The sequence below is a fragment of the Carassius gibelio genome, chromosome B7, assembly GCF_023724105.1.
Source record: "Carassius gibelio isolate Cgi1373 ecotype wild population from Czech Republic chromosome B7, carGib1.2-hapl.c, whole genome shotgun sequence".
NCBI classification, from domain to species: domain Eukaryota; kingdom Metazoa; phylum Chordata; class Actinopteri; order Cypriniformes; family Cyprinidae; genus Carassius; species Carassius gibelio.
In genome coordinates, this window is record NC_068402.1 from 3,591,106 (window position 1) to 3,611,216 (window position 20,111).

At 37.8% G+C, this 20,111-nt stretch overlaps 1 protein-coding gene and 1 long non-coding RNA gene across 2 annotated transcripts; both read right to left on the reverse strand.

Moving 5' to 3' along the window:
* Window positions 1–2,874: 2,874 nt before the first annotated feature.
* Window positions 2,875–4,493, reverse strand: LOC127961229 (uncharacterized). Its single transcript, XR_008154405.1, has 3 exons — window positions 4,364–4,493; window positions 3,795–3,842; window positions 2,875–3,559 (listed from the first exon to the last, which is right to left on the reverse strand). It is a non-coding gene; the product is annotated as an uncharacterized LOC127961229 (long non-coding RNA).
* Window positions 4,494–4,926: 433 nt separating this feature from the next.
* Window positions 4,927–19,776, reverse strand: LOC127961230 (ATP-sensitive inward rectifier potassium channel 10-like). Its single transcript, XM_052560246.1, has 6 exons — window positions 19,235–19,776; window positions 14,473–14,832; window positions 14,155–14,366; window positions 13,461–13,592; window positions 13,187–13,364; window positions 4,927–7,575 (listed from the first exon to the last, which is right to left on the reverse strand). The coding sequence occupies exons 2-6, from the start codon at window positions 14,828–14,830 to the stop codon at window positions 7,175–7,177; spliced, it is 1,281 nt and encodes a 426-aa protein (XP_052416206.1). The 5' UTR covers window positions 14,831–14,832; window positions 19,235–19,776; the 3' UTR covers window positions 4,927–7,174.
* Between the last annotated feature and the right edge of the window lie 335 nt (window positions 19,777–20,111).

The following is a 20,111-nucleotide window of genomic DNA, read 5'->3' on the forward strand; positions in this document are numbered from 1 at the left end:
AGGTAATCAGCCAATCACAATGCCCTAGATAGCTGGCCAATCAGAGCACACCTCACTTTTCAGAACGGTGAGCTTTGTAAAAATCGACACGTTTCAGAAAAGGGGGCCATAGAGGAGAAACAATAATGTGCAGTATGTGGAAAATAATGTGTTTTTGAACCTTAAACTGCATAAATACATTTAATTACACCAAATACACAAAATTATGTCATATGACCCCTTTAAGTTAGAATCAATCCAATCACAGCAGTGCTGAAAAGTGTAAAAGAGTCATTGTGCATACTTTCATTGTGTAATAACAGAGCTTTATAAGATCGTGATGAACTGAAATGACAGCTTTTAGTGAAAATAAAGGAAGCGCTGCTCACATTCTGCCAAACCATGCACGCAGCAGCCCATGCTTGCTTTTCTCTTAAAAATAACAGGGTTGTGAATGTTGATGCTTATCCTAAATAACAAATATTTTATCCTGGTATTGGTGGAACTTAGGAGATGTTACAGATACTGTTACAGTACTGGAAAATAAATCTAAAGTGGTTACATGACATGCAGTTAAACAAATCAAATTAATTAAAACCAATTTAATAAATAATGTAAACGTGACTGACTGCTTCACTTCCACTTTAAAAGTACATATTTGTATCTTTAAGGGCATATTAGCACATTCAAATTACATATCAGTACCCTGAAACAACACATTAGTACATAAAGGTCTTCATCAATGGCTCACAATTAATTAAGTGCTGCCCAAACAATAAAACTATAATTATTAAGATATAAATATTGAGTAGAGAACTACATCTAAAATCTTTTGATCCCCTGTGTCCCTGTGTGTATATGTGACTTCTTACAGTTGCTCAAAAAAAAATATTAATAATTCTGTGCATAATATAGAGTGACTACAGACGAAGGCTGAATTCATCTGCATCTCGGTGCACTTTAATCTTACATTTTCATGATGCTGGGATTTTTTAGGGAATAAACGCCGGGTGTTTCTAACTCTCACTTCCAAATCACACCAGGTGTTATGAAACTGTGATTTAACACATTGATAAAATCAAAAGACAAAAACAAAGTCATTCTTTTTATCAAGTTAAACCATCTGAATGATAATCATAATGACAATAATAATGAAAGATGTGTCATTGGTGGTTACCAGGTTATGTGGTGCATGGTGAAATACTAAGTGGAGGAAAGAGAAGTACTGTTATATTGCTGAAATAATACTCTATTACAAACAAAAGTACTGGTGTCAAAACAGTAGTTAAGAAAAAGTACAAAGTACTCCTCTTAAAAACTGTGTTGTATAATGAATTACCAAAAACCATCCATTCATATCAAAGATATGTGTCTATTTTGAACAAAACCCACTATTATCTTACACACACAAATATGCAAATTAGTGGTCATGACACAGGAATGTCTTACTTCAATACCTTAAAAAATATCACTCTTAAAGTACCCATGAACCTGAAGTTGCAACTGACTTCAATGTTGTGATGTATTTCTGAGTGAAACTGAATATTGAACAAAGGGCAGGGTTTTATTGAGATGCACCTCATCTCAGAGCAGATTCACAGTTGGATAGAAGTGGAGAAGAGAATATCATGACATCACGCTTCACCGCTTCTGGGTCCTAACACCTGCCACACGCCCAAAGACAACAACAAACTCTGCTAATATACACCCACAATGTCACTTAACACTGAAAGATTATAACCTTAAGCTTTATCTCCATACTGAAATCCCAGATGGCCTGAGAGTGATTGAGCTCAAATATCAGTGTCTAAGACTGTGTGCATGGAGGCTGACACTTAGCTTAAAGGTGCAATATGTAAGATTTTTTTAATTAAAATATCCAAAAGCCACTAGAACAGTGTTATATACTTTGCTTACTTGTGTTCTTACATTATCCCAAATGTTTTGTAGAATGTTTAAATTCAGAGAAACTTTAGCGAGGGACACGGACCGTGTCTATAGTGTCATTGTGTTGTGTCTACCAATGATGTCATACACCCACAATTTCCTTTGTTTTGTAGAAAACATGGAAACACTAAATACGCTTTAATACGTTTTGCGTTTTAATAGACCGGCGACAATCACGCAGAGTAGAATTATAACAGAACTTTCAAACGTATATAGTATGATAAAACAGCATTGCTTTACCTTACATATGCTTGACTGGAAGGAGCGGAAGCAGTAAAGTGTGAAGTAATAAAAGCCCCGCTGCTTTTGAGACGTGTGTCAATCGTCTCTCATTAGCAAACGCTTCGGCGGCCTCATTTCGCTTCGACGGTTCTGCCTCACTCTGCTTCATACTACAGTGTTAATAAATCTTTAATACATTGGCTCGTCCATAAACATGATTTCAGCCCGAGCCCTGTCTGATTGCATCGGCTGTGGGGATGAAGATGACGACTCCCATGATTCCACACTCAGTTACAGCGTCATAAAACTACAGCTTTGTTCTTTGTTTGTTTTGAATATGCGTCCTCTAGCCATGAAAGCTTACATATTGTGCCTTTAAATATGTGACATTAATGAAATAGTGCTCATAAAGGGTGAAATGAAGTGAAATGAGTAGAGGCTTGGACCCAGACACATATGTATATTATATATATATTAGTAATATATATAATATATTATATATATATTAGTAATATGCACAAAAAAAGTAAATAAGATCATTTCTGATTTCATGACGACTTATTCATTTTAATAACATTGGCGAAACTATACTGTATATACTGCCATACAGCTATTTTAATAACTCAATTTTTCTGGTCCATCCATTTTTTTGTCAAGGCAATCATTATTTCAATCTTTAATTGCTTCAATCCAAGTCTTTTATAATAAACAGATTTTATTATAGGCTTTTATTTGCATAAACATAAACATTGTTCAATTACCATTGCAAAAATCTCAATCTTAAACATTTGCTCATTCTGTGTATTTGGGTCTTTAAAATAAGGAAGCTTGATTTAAAAATTGATTTCAAACTGAATTCAATTTACAAAAAAAAGACAAAGTCCACAGTCTGTAATAAAACAACAATTATAAAACAAATGACCTCAATTCAGTTCAATTCGACATATGTCAGCACTGGATTTGTATAGGCAGTGTTTTATATGTAGTTTGTTTAGATAAAGGGTACATCAGATTTGACCTGTAATGTCTGTACAGACTAGCATATTCATACATATATTAATATATTTACAAATATCCCATTCCGAAACATTTCTAGCATTGCTACATTGTAAATAAATTAAAGTTCCATCTTTGATTGTTGATAGTTTTCTGATGCATTTCAGAAATAAAATTTCAATAAAATTTGATGCAATAAAATTTCTAGTAGCATTTTCATTGGTCAGGTGTGGATATAGACTGAATGGTTGAAAAGTAATGGAACTAAAATATAGATATTTATGATAACACTAGCATGTAGTTTGAGTCCATAAATGAAACTGAGATCCATCTCTGTCTGATCAGCTCTTCACCTGCTGAAGCAGAGGCTTTTCCCGGTTCAGATCTCAGCGCTTTTATTGGTCTCATTCATAAACTGTAAAAAAAGAAGAAAAGTGAAGGCAAAGCATTTCAGTGTGGCCGCTGCCATCTTGAGTAAATGACGTCATTTGGAGCCAGATTCTGCGCAGTAAATATTTGTTGTTGATGTTGTTTTATACTGTTTTGTGTGAACCATTCCTGCAGTAGGCTACTTAACTTTAACAAGAACCTGAGGGGAATCTTGAGATTCTGTTTTAAACTGGGAAATCCTTCTCAAAGTAGATACACACCAAACGTAGGCAAGAAATCCACCGCAGAATGAGTTTCCTGTTGAGCACCTGCAGGCCGGAAACAGGAAAGAAACAGAAAAGAAAATGTAAGGTTTACATACAGAAAGCATCAAACCAACAGCTTATTAATAAACTAATAGATAATTCCATCTCAACAAACAGCTTAGACTAACTTTGCTCACTAATATTTTGTTTTGTTTTCCACTACAGCCTCAGTCTTACGTTTATCTGTGAAGTGCAACTTAATAGAAAAGGACCGATTACTGTATGTGTTTGTGTTTGTGGGTGTTCAGTTTAACCTTCTTAACCAGGGAACACTTTAACCATTCATTTCAACTTTGATGCACACACACACACACACACACACACACACACACACACAAAAAACATGGTCAAAGTGCAAATTACTTGTCAAATCCAGAATTGCAGAAGTGCAGACACACATTCAGAAACAGTTGGTCACACGCTGCAGTTATGAAACAACTCAGTCTATTTCACTGTGACCTCAAATGAAACCAAATATGCATGCGTTCGCATATCTCTCATTACAGCCGAGCATAAATTCTTACCTGCAAGATCTGTTGTAGTAAATGTCTTAAACAGAATGAGACCAAATGGCTTTCACTCTCAAAAAAGAAATCTTCCTGTTCTGGTCATTTTTTTCCCTCTTTCTCGAACATGTGACTCAGGTTCAGTACTTTTTCTGTATGTAACTCTATGAAAATGATGTCATATGGAAACTCTTACTGTACAATTAATGCACCACAATATAATATCACATCTCTCTACCCATCTACATCTATCAAGCCATCTTTAGGGCAGGACCATAAGGTACAAAAGCTACATATTAGTACTTTCAAAGTTCATATTACCTTAAAGGAGATATATTAGGACTCTTAAGTGTACACATTGACAGCGTTTACATCCCAGTGTCACTTTTATGCCATTTTTCTAAAAGAGTAAGAAAAGCGTCATGCTTTAGAGTGACTTCCGATTTCGTGGGCATCGCGATGTCATCTCTCATTTTCATGATGCTGGGAATCAGGGAATAAACCCCGGGTGTTTTTAACACTCAGAAATCACCCCAGGTGTTACAAAGCTGTGACTGAACACACTGATAAAACCATTGTGCAGCTGTTTCAAAACTCCTCGTTTATTAAAAACAGTCATTTGAGATCATTAGCAGGTAAAGTGGAAGTCCAGTTATGAAAAAGTGTCTAAACACAAAAGGAAATTCATGAAAACAGATGTATCCTTACAGCCGCAGTTGAAGACAGGCAAAATGTGTAAAGATAAAACCAAATTCATTCTTTATATCAACAACACAAACCATCTGAATAATAATAATAATAATGTCTCATAGGTGGTTTATCACTTGCCAGCTAAAAAGCTTACAACTGATCTCTCATTAAGTTAATTTTATAAAACTAATTACATTTCTACTCAATAATTTGACTAACAATAACACAATACATGCACAATAGTAACTTGACTTAACAAACAGCTCTTATTTATTATTATTATTGTTGTTGTTGTTGTTGATTCATAGGCACTTTACAATTTCTATAATTCAAAATACATTCTTTCACTCTTTGTCATTATCTTCATATATAAAAGGCCATGTACAGTTAACTTGGATCCAAACAAAATCTCCACAATAAAGCCTCCTCCTCGAGTTAAAGTGCTTTTAGTATTGTTAACAAACATTATTATGTTTATTCCAGTGACAAAAGATCAACTATAGGGAAAAAAAACTAGATCTTTACCCAAAATAGCTCTATACTGGCACTGTTAGACACAAAGATAGATACAAATCCCATCCAACGCAGTCTCTTAATAAGACACGCACGAGTTATCACTCTAAATGTTGTACCTTTGCTCTATCATTAACTACAGTACAGTGGTTTAAATATGATGATGACAAGCAACCCTTCAGTGCATTGTAATCCATAATCCTTCTGCAAAAATAAATCAATATCCATGTGTTTATAAAATCAGGTATTGTCCATCAGAGTTTACAGAATAGTTGTTCTTCTCAAAGTGTCTAAGTGGCACTGCTTTTCTTGGCCACAAGGAGGTGAAGTAGTCCTTCCTAGTGAGCAGCTCCATCACACCAGCGTCCCTTGCTGTTTTGTCATGAATAAAGCAGCAGATCTATGTTGAATCATCATTTGATTCCACATGGTCTAATAGTTTAGTAGTTTACAGTATTTCTCATTTACAGACTCCAGCTATATCCGGAATGAAACACTAGCACACTGACAGATGCATGTAGCATACTATTTTTTAAAGTATCTTGTATTGAAATAAAGTACCATCTACAATAAATTCAACCCTAAACGTATATCCGATAGTGTTAACAAAAGCAGCTGTGAGATTAAACACATTTGAGCTCTTTTATCATTAGTTTCAGAAGACTCTTTACTTCGCATGGCAAGTGTAATGCTGTACCGGGTGAGCTATCGAGCAAGTTTACTATGTCAGAAAAATCATGCATATAGAGCTGATTATGTGATTATTATGTGCGAACGTCAAAATGTTTTACTTGTAATGATAATAATCTGTGTGCAAAGGAATAAAAGTTGTTGGTGCTTTATCGCCATAGTGCTCTTTGTGATTATAAACTGCAGTGAGTTGTATGTATAGGTATGTTTTTGAAGTTTGCCAAAAATGTAGGGAAAGCCATATTTTTCCAATAGTTTTGCCATAGTAGATCAACTGTGTGTTTTGTGCTTACAGAAAAATTGCATGCTATGCACAGTACACATACTAGATGTGACCCTGGACCACAAAACCAGTTATAAAGGTCAATATTTGTCAGAGATACAGCTATTTGAAAATCTGGAATCTGAGTGTGCAAGAAAATCTAAATATTGAGAAAATCAACTTTAAAGTTGTCAAAATGAAATTCTAAGCAATGCATATTACTAATCAAAAATTAAGTTTTGATACACTTACAGTATACAATTTACTAAATATCTTCATGGATCATGACCTTTACTTAATATCCTAATGATTTTGAAAATTAAAATCAATAATTTTGACCCATACAGTGTATTTTTTCTTATTGCTACAAATATACCCCCAGCGACTTAAGACTGGTTTTGTGCTCCAGGGACACAAATACTGCAGAAACAGGAAATGTGGTATGCTAGTGTGCTTTTCCGAACATAGCCGCTCTGTCTTTATCTTCTCTATTTCATGCTTGTACGCCAGTGCATTTCAGCGCTAGCCAACTCTACTGGCACCCTACCTAGTAAAACAGGTAAGCCTAGTGGCATCATAAAAAAAAAGTTGGCTAACACTGAATCAAATAAGTACTCAAGCAATTTATCTCCATCTGATCCCCCGTTCACTCATTCATCTGGGTTTTCCGCTCTCTAGACGTTACTAATGCGGACGCTGAGCTGGTCTCGGACACGCCCCTTGTCCCGCCCCCTTTCCTCCCGGTAGCTCTCCTCCAATCGTATCTTCTCCAGATCCACCCCTTGGACTCCACTGCCATTGCCTTGTTGTTGGGGAGACTGGGTGCTTGGAGGCGGGGCTTGTTTAAAAAGGGGTGGGGTCTTGGTCTTGGCAACCTTGTCAAAGAAGGCAAAATCAGCTACATACTTTCCGGAGGGGGACAGGGAGACGACGGGAGGAAACTCGTAGCCCCACAGGATCTCGTCGGGCAGGTAGGAGGTGCGGACTTGGCATGTGGCCGAGGTCGGCTCCACAGTAGCACTCATGATCACAAGCAGCTCAAAGTCAGCCAGCTCCGGATCCGTCCACCCGCCACCTTATAGAGAAACAGATGGAACAGATTTAGTAGTGATTAAAATAATTCATCCCATTTTGTTGCAAACTTTCATTCAGTATGGCGAATAAAATTGGAGAAATTCTCAAATCTCATTCATGCTTGAATATAAGCAAACCTAGAGAGTCATATCAAAAATACTTTTTGTAGCTTGTCTATTTTCATTTACATTCTCCTTTTGAATAGAATTTGGATATTTCACATACCCTGGTGTCGTTCCAACGCGAATAAAACAAAAATAATGACTTTATTCAACAATTCCTTTGTCAACAGTCTCCTCTGTGTCTCTCCATGTCACTCACCCGGTTTTTATCCATAAAAATATCTTAAATTGTGTTCGAGAAGATGAACAAAGCTTTTATGGGTTTGGAACGACATGGGGGTAAGTGAATAATTACAACACTTTCATTTTGGGGAGGAGTAACCCTTTAAGCCTTCTCCTTACTCCATTTAAATGTATATTACTTTTAAAATACTTTTATATTTTTCTACCTTATTTATAATTTTTTTTTCATGTATATTATGCAAGGTTGTTTTCGTTAACTATAACTGAAACCATGGTGAAAACTTGAAATAAAATAAATAAATAAATAAAAACTTGAAATAAAAGAAGCATTAATTGAAATAATGTAAAATAAAATTTCTCATTTACTGTACAGTTAAACTTGATGCACTAAAATAACTCAAATCAAATATACAAAGAAAATTACTGAAACTTACTCATAATGCAAAAATAAATAAATAAAATAAAATAAAATAATGTGATATTACGTTTAGTTTTTATTAACTTTTTTCTATTTTATGTAAGTACCTGGAAACTTTAGCAAATTACTTGCATTTTTTTGCACAGTTGGTGAATAAATGAAATATTGATTCTGATTCACCATATACACACTTTACATTAAAGTAGATAGTTTATCAAATCAGACAATAAGACAATTAACATATGATGTAAAAAATTATGTGTTGGTATGTAAGGAAACTTATGGCTCATACCAGCAGAAATCTAAATGCCTTCAGTCGTAAACATGCCATTCACCCACTGACACACACACACACACACACACACACTTAAAATCGCACACACACCTGCATCAACATCCCACATTCAGAGCGAGAGACCGTCATCTGTGAAAACAGTCTCTACTTTAACCCAGAGCCAGTTCTGCATTCTGCGAGCAAAAAACATGGGGTTTCATAACCCACAAACACAAGATCATGCTCACAATGCTTTACAGTGCCCCCAAAACGTAACTGGACACTTGAGTCACACTTAGAAACTGACTGCATTACATTATTAAATATTTAGTTTAATATCATTTATTTTATTGTTAATGCTAAAACAACAGATGATAAATGGTGGGGTATTTCCTAGTACTTACTCTTCATTCGGAGAGTAAGAATTGCATTTAAGCATTCAAAACATTTTAGAAACCGTGTATGCAAATCATAAATTCTCATGAATTTAAAACTCACTGGCTAATTAATGCGAATACACTGACATGTATTAATTATCAGCATGTGAAGATGTTCTTTGTTGTCGTTCACACACTGACCATGACAGAACAGAGCCTCAGGGGATGTCTGTGTTTACTAGCGGACAGATCTGATGTGGCCTCTCACTGTGTCTTTAATGTGTTTCAGGAAACCAGATAGCCTACTTATATATGGGTCAGTCCTACTATCTGGTACAATTTCATGTCCCCATCACATAGAAGTTTAATAAAGGAATGAAATCATTACTTCTTTTACAGTTTATATATATATATATATATATATATGAATATGTACACATAGGGGTAAATTTGATATGGCATGTTTTGAAGTAATGTAACACAATGTTTGAAGAAAACAAAAACTGACAATGTGATATTTAGTTTTTCTGCAATATATATTGTGATCTGGTCAAATATATATATATATATATTTTTTCATTTGACTTTAATAGCATTTGGAAATATTTATTCGTTCCAAAATGCTTGAGGAAACTAAATAATTTTGAAAAGAAATTAGAAAAATTAATATCACACTTTGTTTTACTTTCCATTTGAGTTTTCACAGGACACAAGTTTTGGATTTTATTGTGATTATTAAAAATATATATTACAAAAAATTACAGTACAAATATAAAATGACAATACTAATATTTGCATTTTAATTCTTCATCTTCAAAAGTTAAAACATCAAGCTTACATTTTTATGGCTTGATTGCAAATAAATATGCGCTGCTGGTTTCAGAGTAAATTGGCACTGTGTTCACTTACACGTGTGTACATTACAATACAGTGTTTCAGCATCTCACAGCAGCTTGATTCTCAGTAAATTAACAAAAGCTCACCAAGATGTTAAAACTCTGTATCTATTCAATTAAATCGCAGCATTCACGATGTGATGAGTGCATTCAGCCCTAACATAATATTTTATTTTGATATATCTTGCAGCCCTAGTTTGAGTCAAACACATATACAAACACACATTTATGAGAGAACATTTTGTTTGGTGGTTCATATAGCTATATGCTGACTCTGAGTTAACACTTGGCGTCCCTTCTTCTCAGTCTCTTACGCAAACACAATGCCACATTCAGCAGACTGGCACACTGTGTGTTTAAGTTTTTTACTGTAGATTCACACACACTGGTGCACTGGCACCCGTCCATACACGTACGTTTACACACAGCCACTCAGGCACATACAGATTCACACTGTAATGCACTGGCACGCTTTCGGACACGTTTTTACTGTCCGTGCCAGTTTCTTCATTCATATGCAAATGTGCTTCCATTGGAGCAACCTGAATAGCTATTTCTACTTCATATTCAGGTTTTTAAAGAAAAATGTAACGGTCAACATACAAATCAGAGTCATTTCTGGAAGAACGCAATCAAACGGGAAGTCATCATGAATTTCATTTGGATTAGGTAGCATTAGGCATAAGTGGGGTCTATTAAATATAACCTTATACCGTATAATCCGACTACAGTCAATTACACCGGCGATCTGGCTAGACTACAAACACCATGAGACAGAAGCATTGAGACGAGACAAAAACGGATACACAAGGATATGCACGTATAGGAAAAACTCATAGACGTGCGAGATGAGAGTCACATTCAGTGAATCAAGTGCAAAAGCGGGGACCGGAGGGTCTGATAGTTTGGGCCCTCGATGGGGTAGAGACTGGGACCGTAACTGGATCCACGACCTGCGTGTCAGCACCAGGAACTGGGCTGCTTTGTGCCTCTAATGAGACGCTCTGGCACGCTCTCATACACGCATTCCAGCCAAAGAGAGAGTATTTATAAAAGAAAGAGAGGGAAAGCTACGTCTACAGAGAAAGTGAATGTGGGCTAACAGAGAGAAAATGAGATGAAAGGAGGAAGAGGACAATAGATGCAGCTCATCTGCCAATAATAGAAACTCCAAGTTCCTGTAAACATGCCCCCACCTCACCTAAGTTTTTATTCAATTTTCTACAATTCACACTAAAATTTAATTGAGAATGTGAAATCTGCTTCTGTTCTTTAACCTCCCAATATTCAATTAAACTTTTGCAGTCTTTCCCACAAAGCATTTCTATGATTCACAATTCCAATCCTGACACCAGGAGTCCTTGCTGAAAAACATTTTAAGCTGGTCTTCCCATCTGAACAGTCTCAAGCACCCAAAATCCTTTAAAACCACTAAAACAGACCAGCCTTGTGGCTCTGATTTTGACTCGCAAATGAGCGCTTGATGGACAAGAGGAGATATGTTTGCATTTAAGGCCCATTCACACCAAAATCAATAACTATAAAGATAACGATATTAGCACCCACCCCAGCGAACGATTTCATCTGTTTATTCTAAGTGCACGCTCATCTACCGCTTTAAATTCTAAATCATGTGACAGCAGCATTGAATCTTATTGGCTGGTGATTCCAACGATATTGTTTCCCTGTGTCGTTCTTGGTATGAACGGGCCTTAAGTCTCATAATCCGTGAATTGTGTGGTACCTCAATAAATCATGATAGAAGCATTGAAAAAGCAAGCTACATTGGCTATTGGTTGGATGATTACTTCTTATAAGTGTTGCTGTTTTGGTAGAAGCAAGGACTGGTGGGACAACACCTGTCCTCCATAAATTCACAGATGATGAGTCAAAGACACATTCCCACATCCGAAACTTATTGCTCAAAGAAAATCCTTCAGTTCATAAGTTTCATAAGTTTTTCCCACTGATAGTTACAAGACTGTGGTGGTGTTCATTTGCGATTAACTACTAAATACACAAACCCATCATTACATTTTGTTGTGGACCAGCAAGCAACAACCCAGAACACTTTAGCAATTCTCTATAAACCAATGCTCTGGCAAGCTACCAAAACACCCTAGAATCATGACAGTAAGTTTTACATAAGCAACAGTAAATGTACAAATCCAATTCGCATTTACCCTCATGATTAATCAAGGAGAGGTAAAATGGAAACATAAATTGAGCCACTTTGGCCATCTACACGCACTTGATTCAGGTGTGAAGTGTCAGTGGAAACAGGGCACCAGTGTGTTCTCAAAGTGCCAGAACTCCCTGCACCTTCTGCCTGCAGCGTGACCTCTGCTCTGAAACAGAGCTTCTCCGGTATCTTTGACACCTCTCCCCACACTGCTGTTTCACGTTTCTCTCGTGTAGCACTCGATCCTTAGAGCAACTCTGCTGGAGCCACGGGGGTCAGTGCCCAACCACGCTGTCCCTGTTCTCAGGTGTATCCTACTGACAGTCTTCGTCTGCCACCATAGCCAGCGCCATCTCTGCACTCTCACGCAATCACTCACACAAGCTATGTGCGAAGAACTAACATGCATTTGACAGATGCTTTTACCAAAAGCTAATTATTGCATTCTTGGTACACATGCTCATTGGGTCAATTCCCTGGGAATCAAACCCACATGCATTGGCAGGCGCTTTTATCAAAAGCTAATTATATTGTGCTCACGATACACAGTGTCATGCATTTAATTCGTAAGGAACGCATTCTTTGGGAATCGAACCCATGACCATGGCTTTAGCACTATGCTGTACTGTTATAGCAACAGTAATCTAAAAGTTCCTGTGATGTGATGGGTTCAAACTGTGCATATATGAGGAAGTGTTGAAATGGAGTAGTGTTGTTTAGTAGTTCAAGTGTAAGGCTGGTAAGCAGATGGTTCCTGGTTCATTCACTGAAAGGAATGATCCATGAGCCAACAGAGCAAGACACCTAAGGTTGCACCAGCTGAAACTGTGCCTGTTCTGTTTTACGTTTACCATTTGGCAGATGCTTGACCCAAGACCTTGGCACAGCCAGCACTATGTTCTTCCAGTTGAGCTCCAATGATACAAGTCCCAGACAGCAACATAGTGTTGGCCCAGATCCGGCCCACATCTGGCCCGCATGAAATCCATGTGGGCCAGATATGGGCCAGACTTGGGCCGAAACTGCTTGCTGTCTGGGGTTCAACTTACAATAGAAAGTATTGAATATTTTCAATATAAGCTTAGGCTTTCAGGCTCCATTTTGGAATTCCATCATTTTATTGTTCCAGTTTTCCTCTTAGTTTTCCTAGTCTCCCGTACCTTTGGCAGCCCAAGCCCGCAGTGGGCTGCTGTCATCTATCACGTGGTAGAAAGTGAGGGGCAGGATGAGGAAGGGGCTGTCACTGGATGTGTCCACTTGAAAGGCTACATTTCTCTGATCCAGACGCACCGTCTCTCCTTCTTTAGTCAGCGACGTCTGCAGAAGCTTACCTGTTACCTGAGGGACCCCAGGAATTGGACATATGATGAGTTGCACATACGCTACACAGGAAATGAATATAAAATTTTACGTTATTTCACCAGATGTGTTTACCTGGCAGCCCAAAAGGAGGCTCTTACGCATGTTAGCGACACGGATCATGAGACAAGGTCGGCCCTCGTGATTGGCAACCACCGCATGCTGACTGAACTTCACCGTCTCACCACGTTTCTTCGGCCGTGCTACCTACATACCCCAGATTAAAACATTAATGCCTTATTAGATCAGAGAGAACTGTGCAGGTGACAAAAAAATATTTTTTTAATCAGATACTGTTCCAGTTCAATCCAGTTCCAGTACAGCTGCATGTTTAATAAAACCCAAAACACCATTTATTACGAATATCAACTTGCAAAGGCTACAATTTATTTAAATAAAAATATGTACTGAAGCTTGGCACTGTGTTCATTTACACGTGGGCATCTCATGATGGATCATCTAGTGTTTTCAGTGTCGCAAAGCAGGACAGAAAAGAGCAGTTCACAGCAAATGCTGCTCCACACAAACTCCGACTCTGCATTTGCTGTGAGTTTGGATCACTTAAACATTTAGGAACTCAACATTTGCCAGTCTTCTTCCCAAACTTGTAATGAGAAGTGCATATAAACAGGCCAATGTTAGGTTTTCCGCCAAAATAGACACATGATGGTAAGATATTAAAACAACCAGAAATAATTATTATTGCAACTTTACACTTGCTACGTGCTGTAGCAATGTTTTACCCAAATTAATTTAGTTTTAGTTGTACCTTGGCAAGGAAGGTTCCAGTGATGAAGATCTCCATCACCATTGTGATGACAAGCTGGACAATAAGCAGGATGATTGCAAGTGGGCATTCCTCAGTGATGCATCGAAAGCCATAGCCGATCGTAGTTTGTGATTCCAGGGAGAAAAGGAATGCTCCAGTTAGGGTTTGGACCTGCATCACACATGGCGTGTGGTTGGACGGAGGGTCAAACTCTGGTGAGAAAAGGACAAGAAACAAAGACATGGAAATAACAGGGTTGCAATATTTATGAAAATAAATATCCAGGTCCTTTTGAAGAATATCTCCTTCCCGCCTCACCTAGCAAATCTCCATGCACAAGTGCCACCAAGTACCAAAGCACTCCAAAGACAAACCAGGTGCCAGCGAAGGTTGCGGAAAACAGGAAAAGCTTGTAGCGCCACTGCATGTCCAGAAAGGTCGTCCACAGGTCACGCAGGTAAAGCGTCCCTCGGCCGCTGACGTGTTCGATGCGTACATTGCTCCGCCCATCTTTAGATAGCACCCGTCGACGGCGTCTCAATGCTGCAGGTCCGTTTCCTGTTGAAGCCCCGCCTCCTCCACCTAGGAGTGGCTTTAGAACGTCTGTCTGTGTCTGGGTGTGACAGACCTTCTGAGGGGAGGAGCTACGGGAGGAAGGGGGCGTGGCTGAGGTCATAGCTAGGAGGGAAGAGAGAGCTAGTTTAAATATATTTTACCTTCCTGCAGACTTGAGTTCCAGGGTTGCAGGGTTGGCTACCCTTAATTTAAAACATGCATGTACACAGATCATGGGAAATAAAAAATAATTAAAAAAATATATTGCTATTTGTAAAACATATAATATCTTAACTAAATTAGCTAATATTGATTGATTACAATGAAACTGTGATATTTGCACTATTTCAGATGTCAAAAGAGCTTCATAAATAATTTCAACATTATAACTCCACTGATGTAGTTGTTTGTGTTCAAAATGCAGTTTCTAAAATGCACAGGTGACAAGGCTTTCTTCGTCCAAAACTCTAGTTGAAACTTTGAGCACATTAGACTGTTTGCTAAATAGACAAGATACAGACTGCAATTGAGTTAGTGTTCAATTATGACCAAACACTGAAACATGAAAACCTGGACATCTTTTTGTTTAAGTGTTCAGGTTTTGGAGTGACAATTGCAGCAGCACATTTCCATTTATTATTTTGCTAATAATTCCACTTATTTCCCTCATTTTGTTTCCGGCCAGCAGTGGATGTTATCAGATGGGACTCATACAGGTGACAGTTTAGGTTACACAAACTACAAGTATCTTGTTACTCTGACATAAATAGAAGTTCTTTTTAATGAAATAACCCATCCAGCAGTTAGCCCTCTGTGTGAAAAACCTGTCCCCTTATCAGCTTCTGTAAAAATCTAGGTCGTCTCGTAGCATTTTAGAAGAACTAGCACATGGGAAGAGAGAGGGCTCTATCTCTGTCTGAGCTCTATCTGAAAGACGTACATCGTTCAAGTAAAGAGAGCCACATTAGGGACACATTAGCGACTCTCAGCAGTATTTAAAACAGACTTCTCTAAAAGCTGAAATGGGGAAAGTAGCTTTCACAGCGATCTTTATCGAGCATCCTTCTCTCTTGAGGTTTGTGTGTGCCAGGAAGGGGTACAGGGCCAGTTTTGGGGGCGATCCTGGTGGTCCGTTACTCTTTTTTGACACTATATTCAGACCCTCCAGCTGCCCAAGTGCATTAAATGCCCCTCATTCACACAGTGGAAGCAGCTGCCCTTTCTCATTTAAAGGCTAGTCGTCAACGCTGACCAACTCACATGCCGTGCTCGGTTGGCCCGGGTGAGCGCTGAAAAGGGGGACTTATTCACCATCCAAAAACACAAAACCCCAGGAAGGAATCAGAGATGAAAAGAACACCACAATGTTTTCCATATTCTCTGCATTCCTCTGTTACATTGAGGGTGACGCTTCTTAATCCTTCACCTTTATAAACTGTGTTTTGTAGATGCCGCTTGGACAGTTTTTTCAATCACTAGTTCACTCCCTTCCCATACAGCTTTAGTTCAAACTTTTTGTGTATGCAAACCACACATTAGCTGAGAGTACAGCGATCATGCTCAAAAAACTGAATTTTCTGACACTGTTTATCCAAAATGGTCCTGGAATGAAACTTCATTACACAATCATACTCTATTCAAGAACCAATAATGGTTTTATAGTCTGATGTTGTAGACCAATGAATTGTCAGTACAGATAACTATAATGGAAATTACTTTTTCAGTGGACCACAAAAGATATTTTGAAGAACATTGGGAACCAAATAACTTTGGAAACCAGTGACTTCTATTGTATGGGCAAGCAAAAAAAAAAAACAAGGATGGCACAAACATATTTCAAGCAAAACATTTATCAGAAGAAAGCATTTGTACAGTTTGAAATGACTAGATGTAGTGTTGAAAATGCTTGTTTTTCTGTGGTTCCTCTGTGAACCTGAGGAGAACTGACTTTGTGCATCCACTAAAATTCACCAAAACTCCAGCTTATTCAAAGAAACTGAGACAAGGATGAAGAAAAGTGTTTCTCCTAAGAAAACAAAATCACCAGTCATCTGACGAAATCTTAACAGTGACTCAAACTGTGCTCCAATTCACCAAAAAACTCTCAATATGAGCTCAAACATTTCATCTTTATTGTGATGCAAAATGTAACTATACCATCGCCCAGTTCTCATGCTCAACATAACAAATCTCAATTTATTGATTGCTTGTATTGTTACAAAATGTATAATATATTTTTACTCCGCTCTAATCCGCTAAATGTGACTATAAACATTTGATATTAAGAAAGTATAAACATTAACATCATGATTTTCTGTAAAGCTGCTTTGAAACCATGAGTATTGATTTAATGTGCCTCATTAAATTCTGACAGGACCACTGATAATGAGGTGCTATCCACATTAATCTAATTGTTGTATGATGTCAAACAATTGACTAATTTGTGACTTTAAGGACAAAACAGCAACTTGAAAACATAACTAAGAACCGATATGTTAACTACGTTCCACAAGGAATCGCTTTCAAGGACTCTATTCACTCTCGCTCTCTTCTCTCCCTCTGCATTCTTGTTTAAACGTCTAAGTGGTAGTTTAGTCTCACTCAGCTTCTGCCTTCCGCACCAAATAAAATAAATGAAATGAATGAGTACCAGGGAGATGTGATACGCTCTCCCCTCTCTGACCTCGCTCTCTCTCTCTGGACTCACACTGAGAGAATGAATAGGTATCTGTCTGGATCGCTGTGCTCTGAATACTAAAGCCGGCAGAGATGGAGGAGGCGTTCCTCGCAGGGCACGTGTTATAAGCGGAGTGTACACACAGCTGACCTCTGAACTCCGGCGAGTACGCGCCCACACGTGTGCACACTGAGACAGTACATACTGCTGACACGCACTTGACTCAATGTATGTTTCTCATGCTCACAAAGACCTTTGGTTTAAAGGCTTGAAATACTTAGTTTTGGAGACAAATATACATTGTGCATAAAATATTTGACTAGGAATACATGCAAACTAATTCAGTTATCATCATTTCCATTTATCAGTGATTGATTTCTCAGAGAGCGTCAAAAACGAAGCCATGTTGTTCCACTGCAAAAGTTGACAAATTGTCTTCATCTTCTTTCTCACTCTTTCTCTCACTTTCTGTCCTCCCTCGATGTCTTTCTTTCTCACTCGCTGCCCTGTATACACAAGAATCCTTTTGTTTAGAAATGAGATGAAAGAGACAAAAGCCACCATTGAAAAATACAACACTGCATGTGTGTGTGTGTGAGAGAGAGTGAGAGAATCACAGAGAGAGAGAGAAAGGAAGGAATGACATGGAGAGAGAGACAGAAAACAGTCCGATATTAAAACTCTCTCATCAGTATTCTGTGGATGAGCAACTTTTACTTTCCTCTATTCACCGGATCCAATGCAATTCTCTCAGTCGCAGTTGAACGTACTTGACTTTTCTATTTTAACGTGCTCAGGAAATCACTCTGCGAACAAATCGACCCGCAGATCAACAGATCAACATTTCCTTAACCTCTAATTAATCTGTTGCACTGTTATCTGATCTAGGCAGATCCGTTATTTCATTGGCTGGCTTTATATCTGCAAAACAACCAGGTTGAAATAAACAAGGGGGAAAGGCAAGGGAAAAGTTCAAAAAGAAAATGCTAAAACTTTGCCAGGTCTGATGTTTGCCAGAAAGAGCCATGGGGAGCATATCAGATCAGTTGAAAGGAACAAAAAAAGAAAAGAATGCCCACGCGATGCTGTGTTTCAGTCAGAGTCAATGAAATTATTTTGATAGCAGCGGATAATCCTCCTCTTTTATATCTCTGCATCAGCAAATATTATTTCTCTACAGCTCATTCATTAAACACAAGTAGAGTGAACTGTTGAATTTGAAAGCTTTAAACAAACTGAAAGTTCTCATTATAAATCAAAATACAACTGTAATAAATGTGCATGATACTTATTGCAGACAAATCCATTTTACAGGAACAAAACTAATACTTGGCAAACAAAACACAAGTAAAAAAAAAAACATATTTTGCTGGTTAAATTTTACTGTCAATCGTTTTCCTTTTTTCAAATGTATTTTGCATTACAATCTTTTATTTGACAGTGACACCGACTCAAATAAAACTAATATTGACAGTTAAATATGCGCATTATTAATTACTAATTAAACATGTCACTGTATATTTAAGCAATCAAACTGCAGGCTACACATCAGAACAACTTATTTTCACTATAATACTTATTTCTATATTTAATAATTATATCTGTTTTGCATCCTATGTTCTGCTTGTGGAGATGCACCTGATGTCTTACATCATGTCTGCAAGGATCTTACTCATTTTGGAATTCATGACTTATTTAAGGATGAGACATGTTGCTGGATTCAAATCTGCAGAGATGAATGAGATTCTTATGGTTGAGTTTCTTCACCAATCTCCTTCATCTGAAATAAACGCAGTCTTCTAGGCCTTCAGCGTAGATGTTAGGCTACATGTTTACTTCAACACTTACCTTTAACCGAGGACTTGAATGCAGAGCTCTCTCTCTCTTTTTTGTGATTCACAACAGTCACTGCTGTTTTCCAGTTTCAGGACACATCAGAGGACAGTCTGAGGCGAAGGATGTGAAAGCGTTCAGATCGGAGAGAAGCGCGTTCCTGACAACTTTATCAACAGCATCCGCGCCAGAAGAGTGACACGGTCTCATAGTGTTTATAACTCAAATAAACACATTTCACACAGTTAATACGATTTTAAAACTCCAGCCTAAATAATTATGAAAACATACAAAATATGTTAAGTTAAAAATATATATATCCTATGTATAATCGGTTCGATCCTAGCAATAAGTTGTGTCCTAAGCAGCAATAAGTGTTAGTCAGTGCTGGCCGAATGTTACCGATTTATTATGTAATCCCCTTTCTCTCTCTCTTTCTCCCTCTCTCTTTCTATCTCTTGTCTCGTCTTAAGTGGAACTCCTCAATAAGTTTTGTTCGCAGCACTATCTGAAAACTTTCTCCTCTCGTCTGAGTCCTGCCTTTCATTGTTGATGAAATCCGTACTTCGAGCGCCTCAGCACAGTTTAATTCATTAATTCATCGGTCCTCCTCCGCCCCCCGTGTCTCCGTCTGTAAATAGAGCCCTTGTTGAGCTCCTTCGACCTCCGCTCCTCGGCCTTTGTAAACTTTTCTGCTTGATTTAAATATGTCGAAATGAAGAAACTGTATGTTGCTGTTGTTCGGAGGACACATACATTATTTATAAATACGACCTCGGATGTTGAATTAGTTCTGAGGCGATTTTCCCTCGTTCTTTTCTCTATCCGAGCGGAATTTGCGACTTTTTCAGAGTGACATGACTTTGAAGTCGATGCATGTCCGCTTGAATAA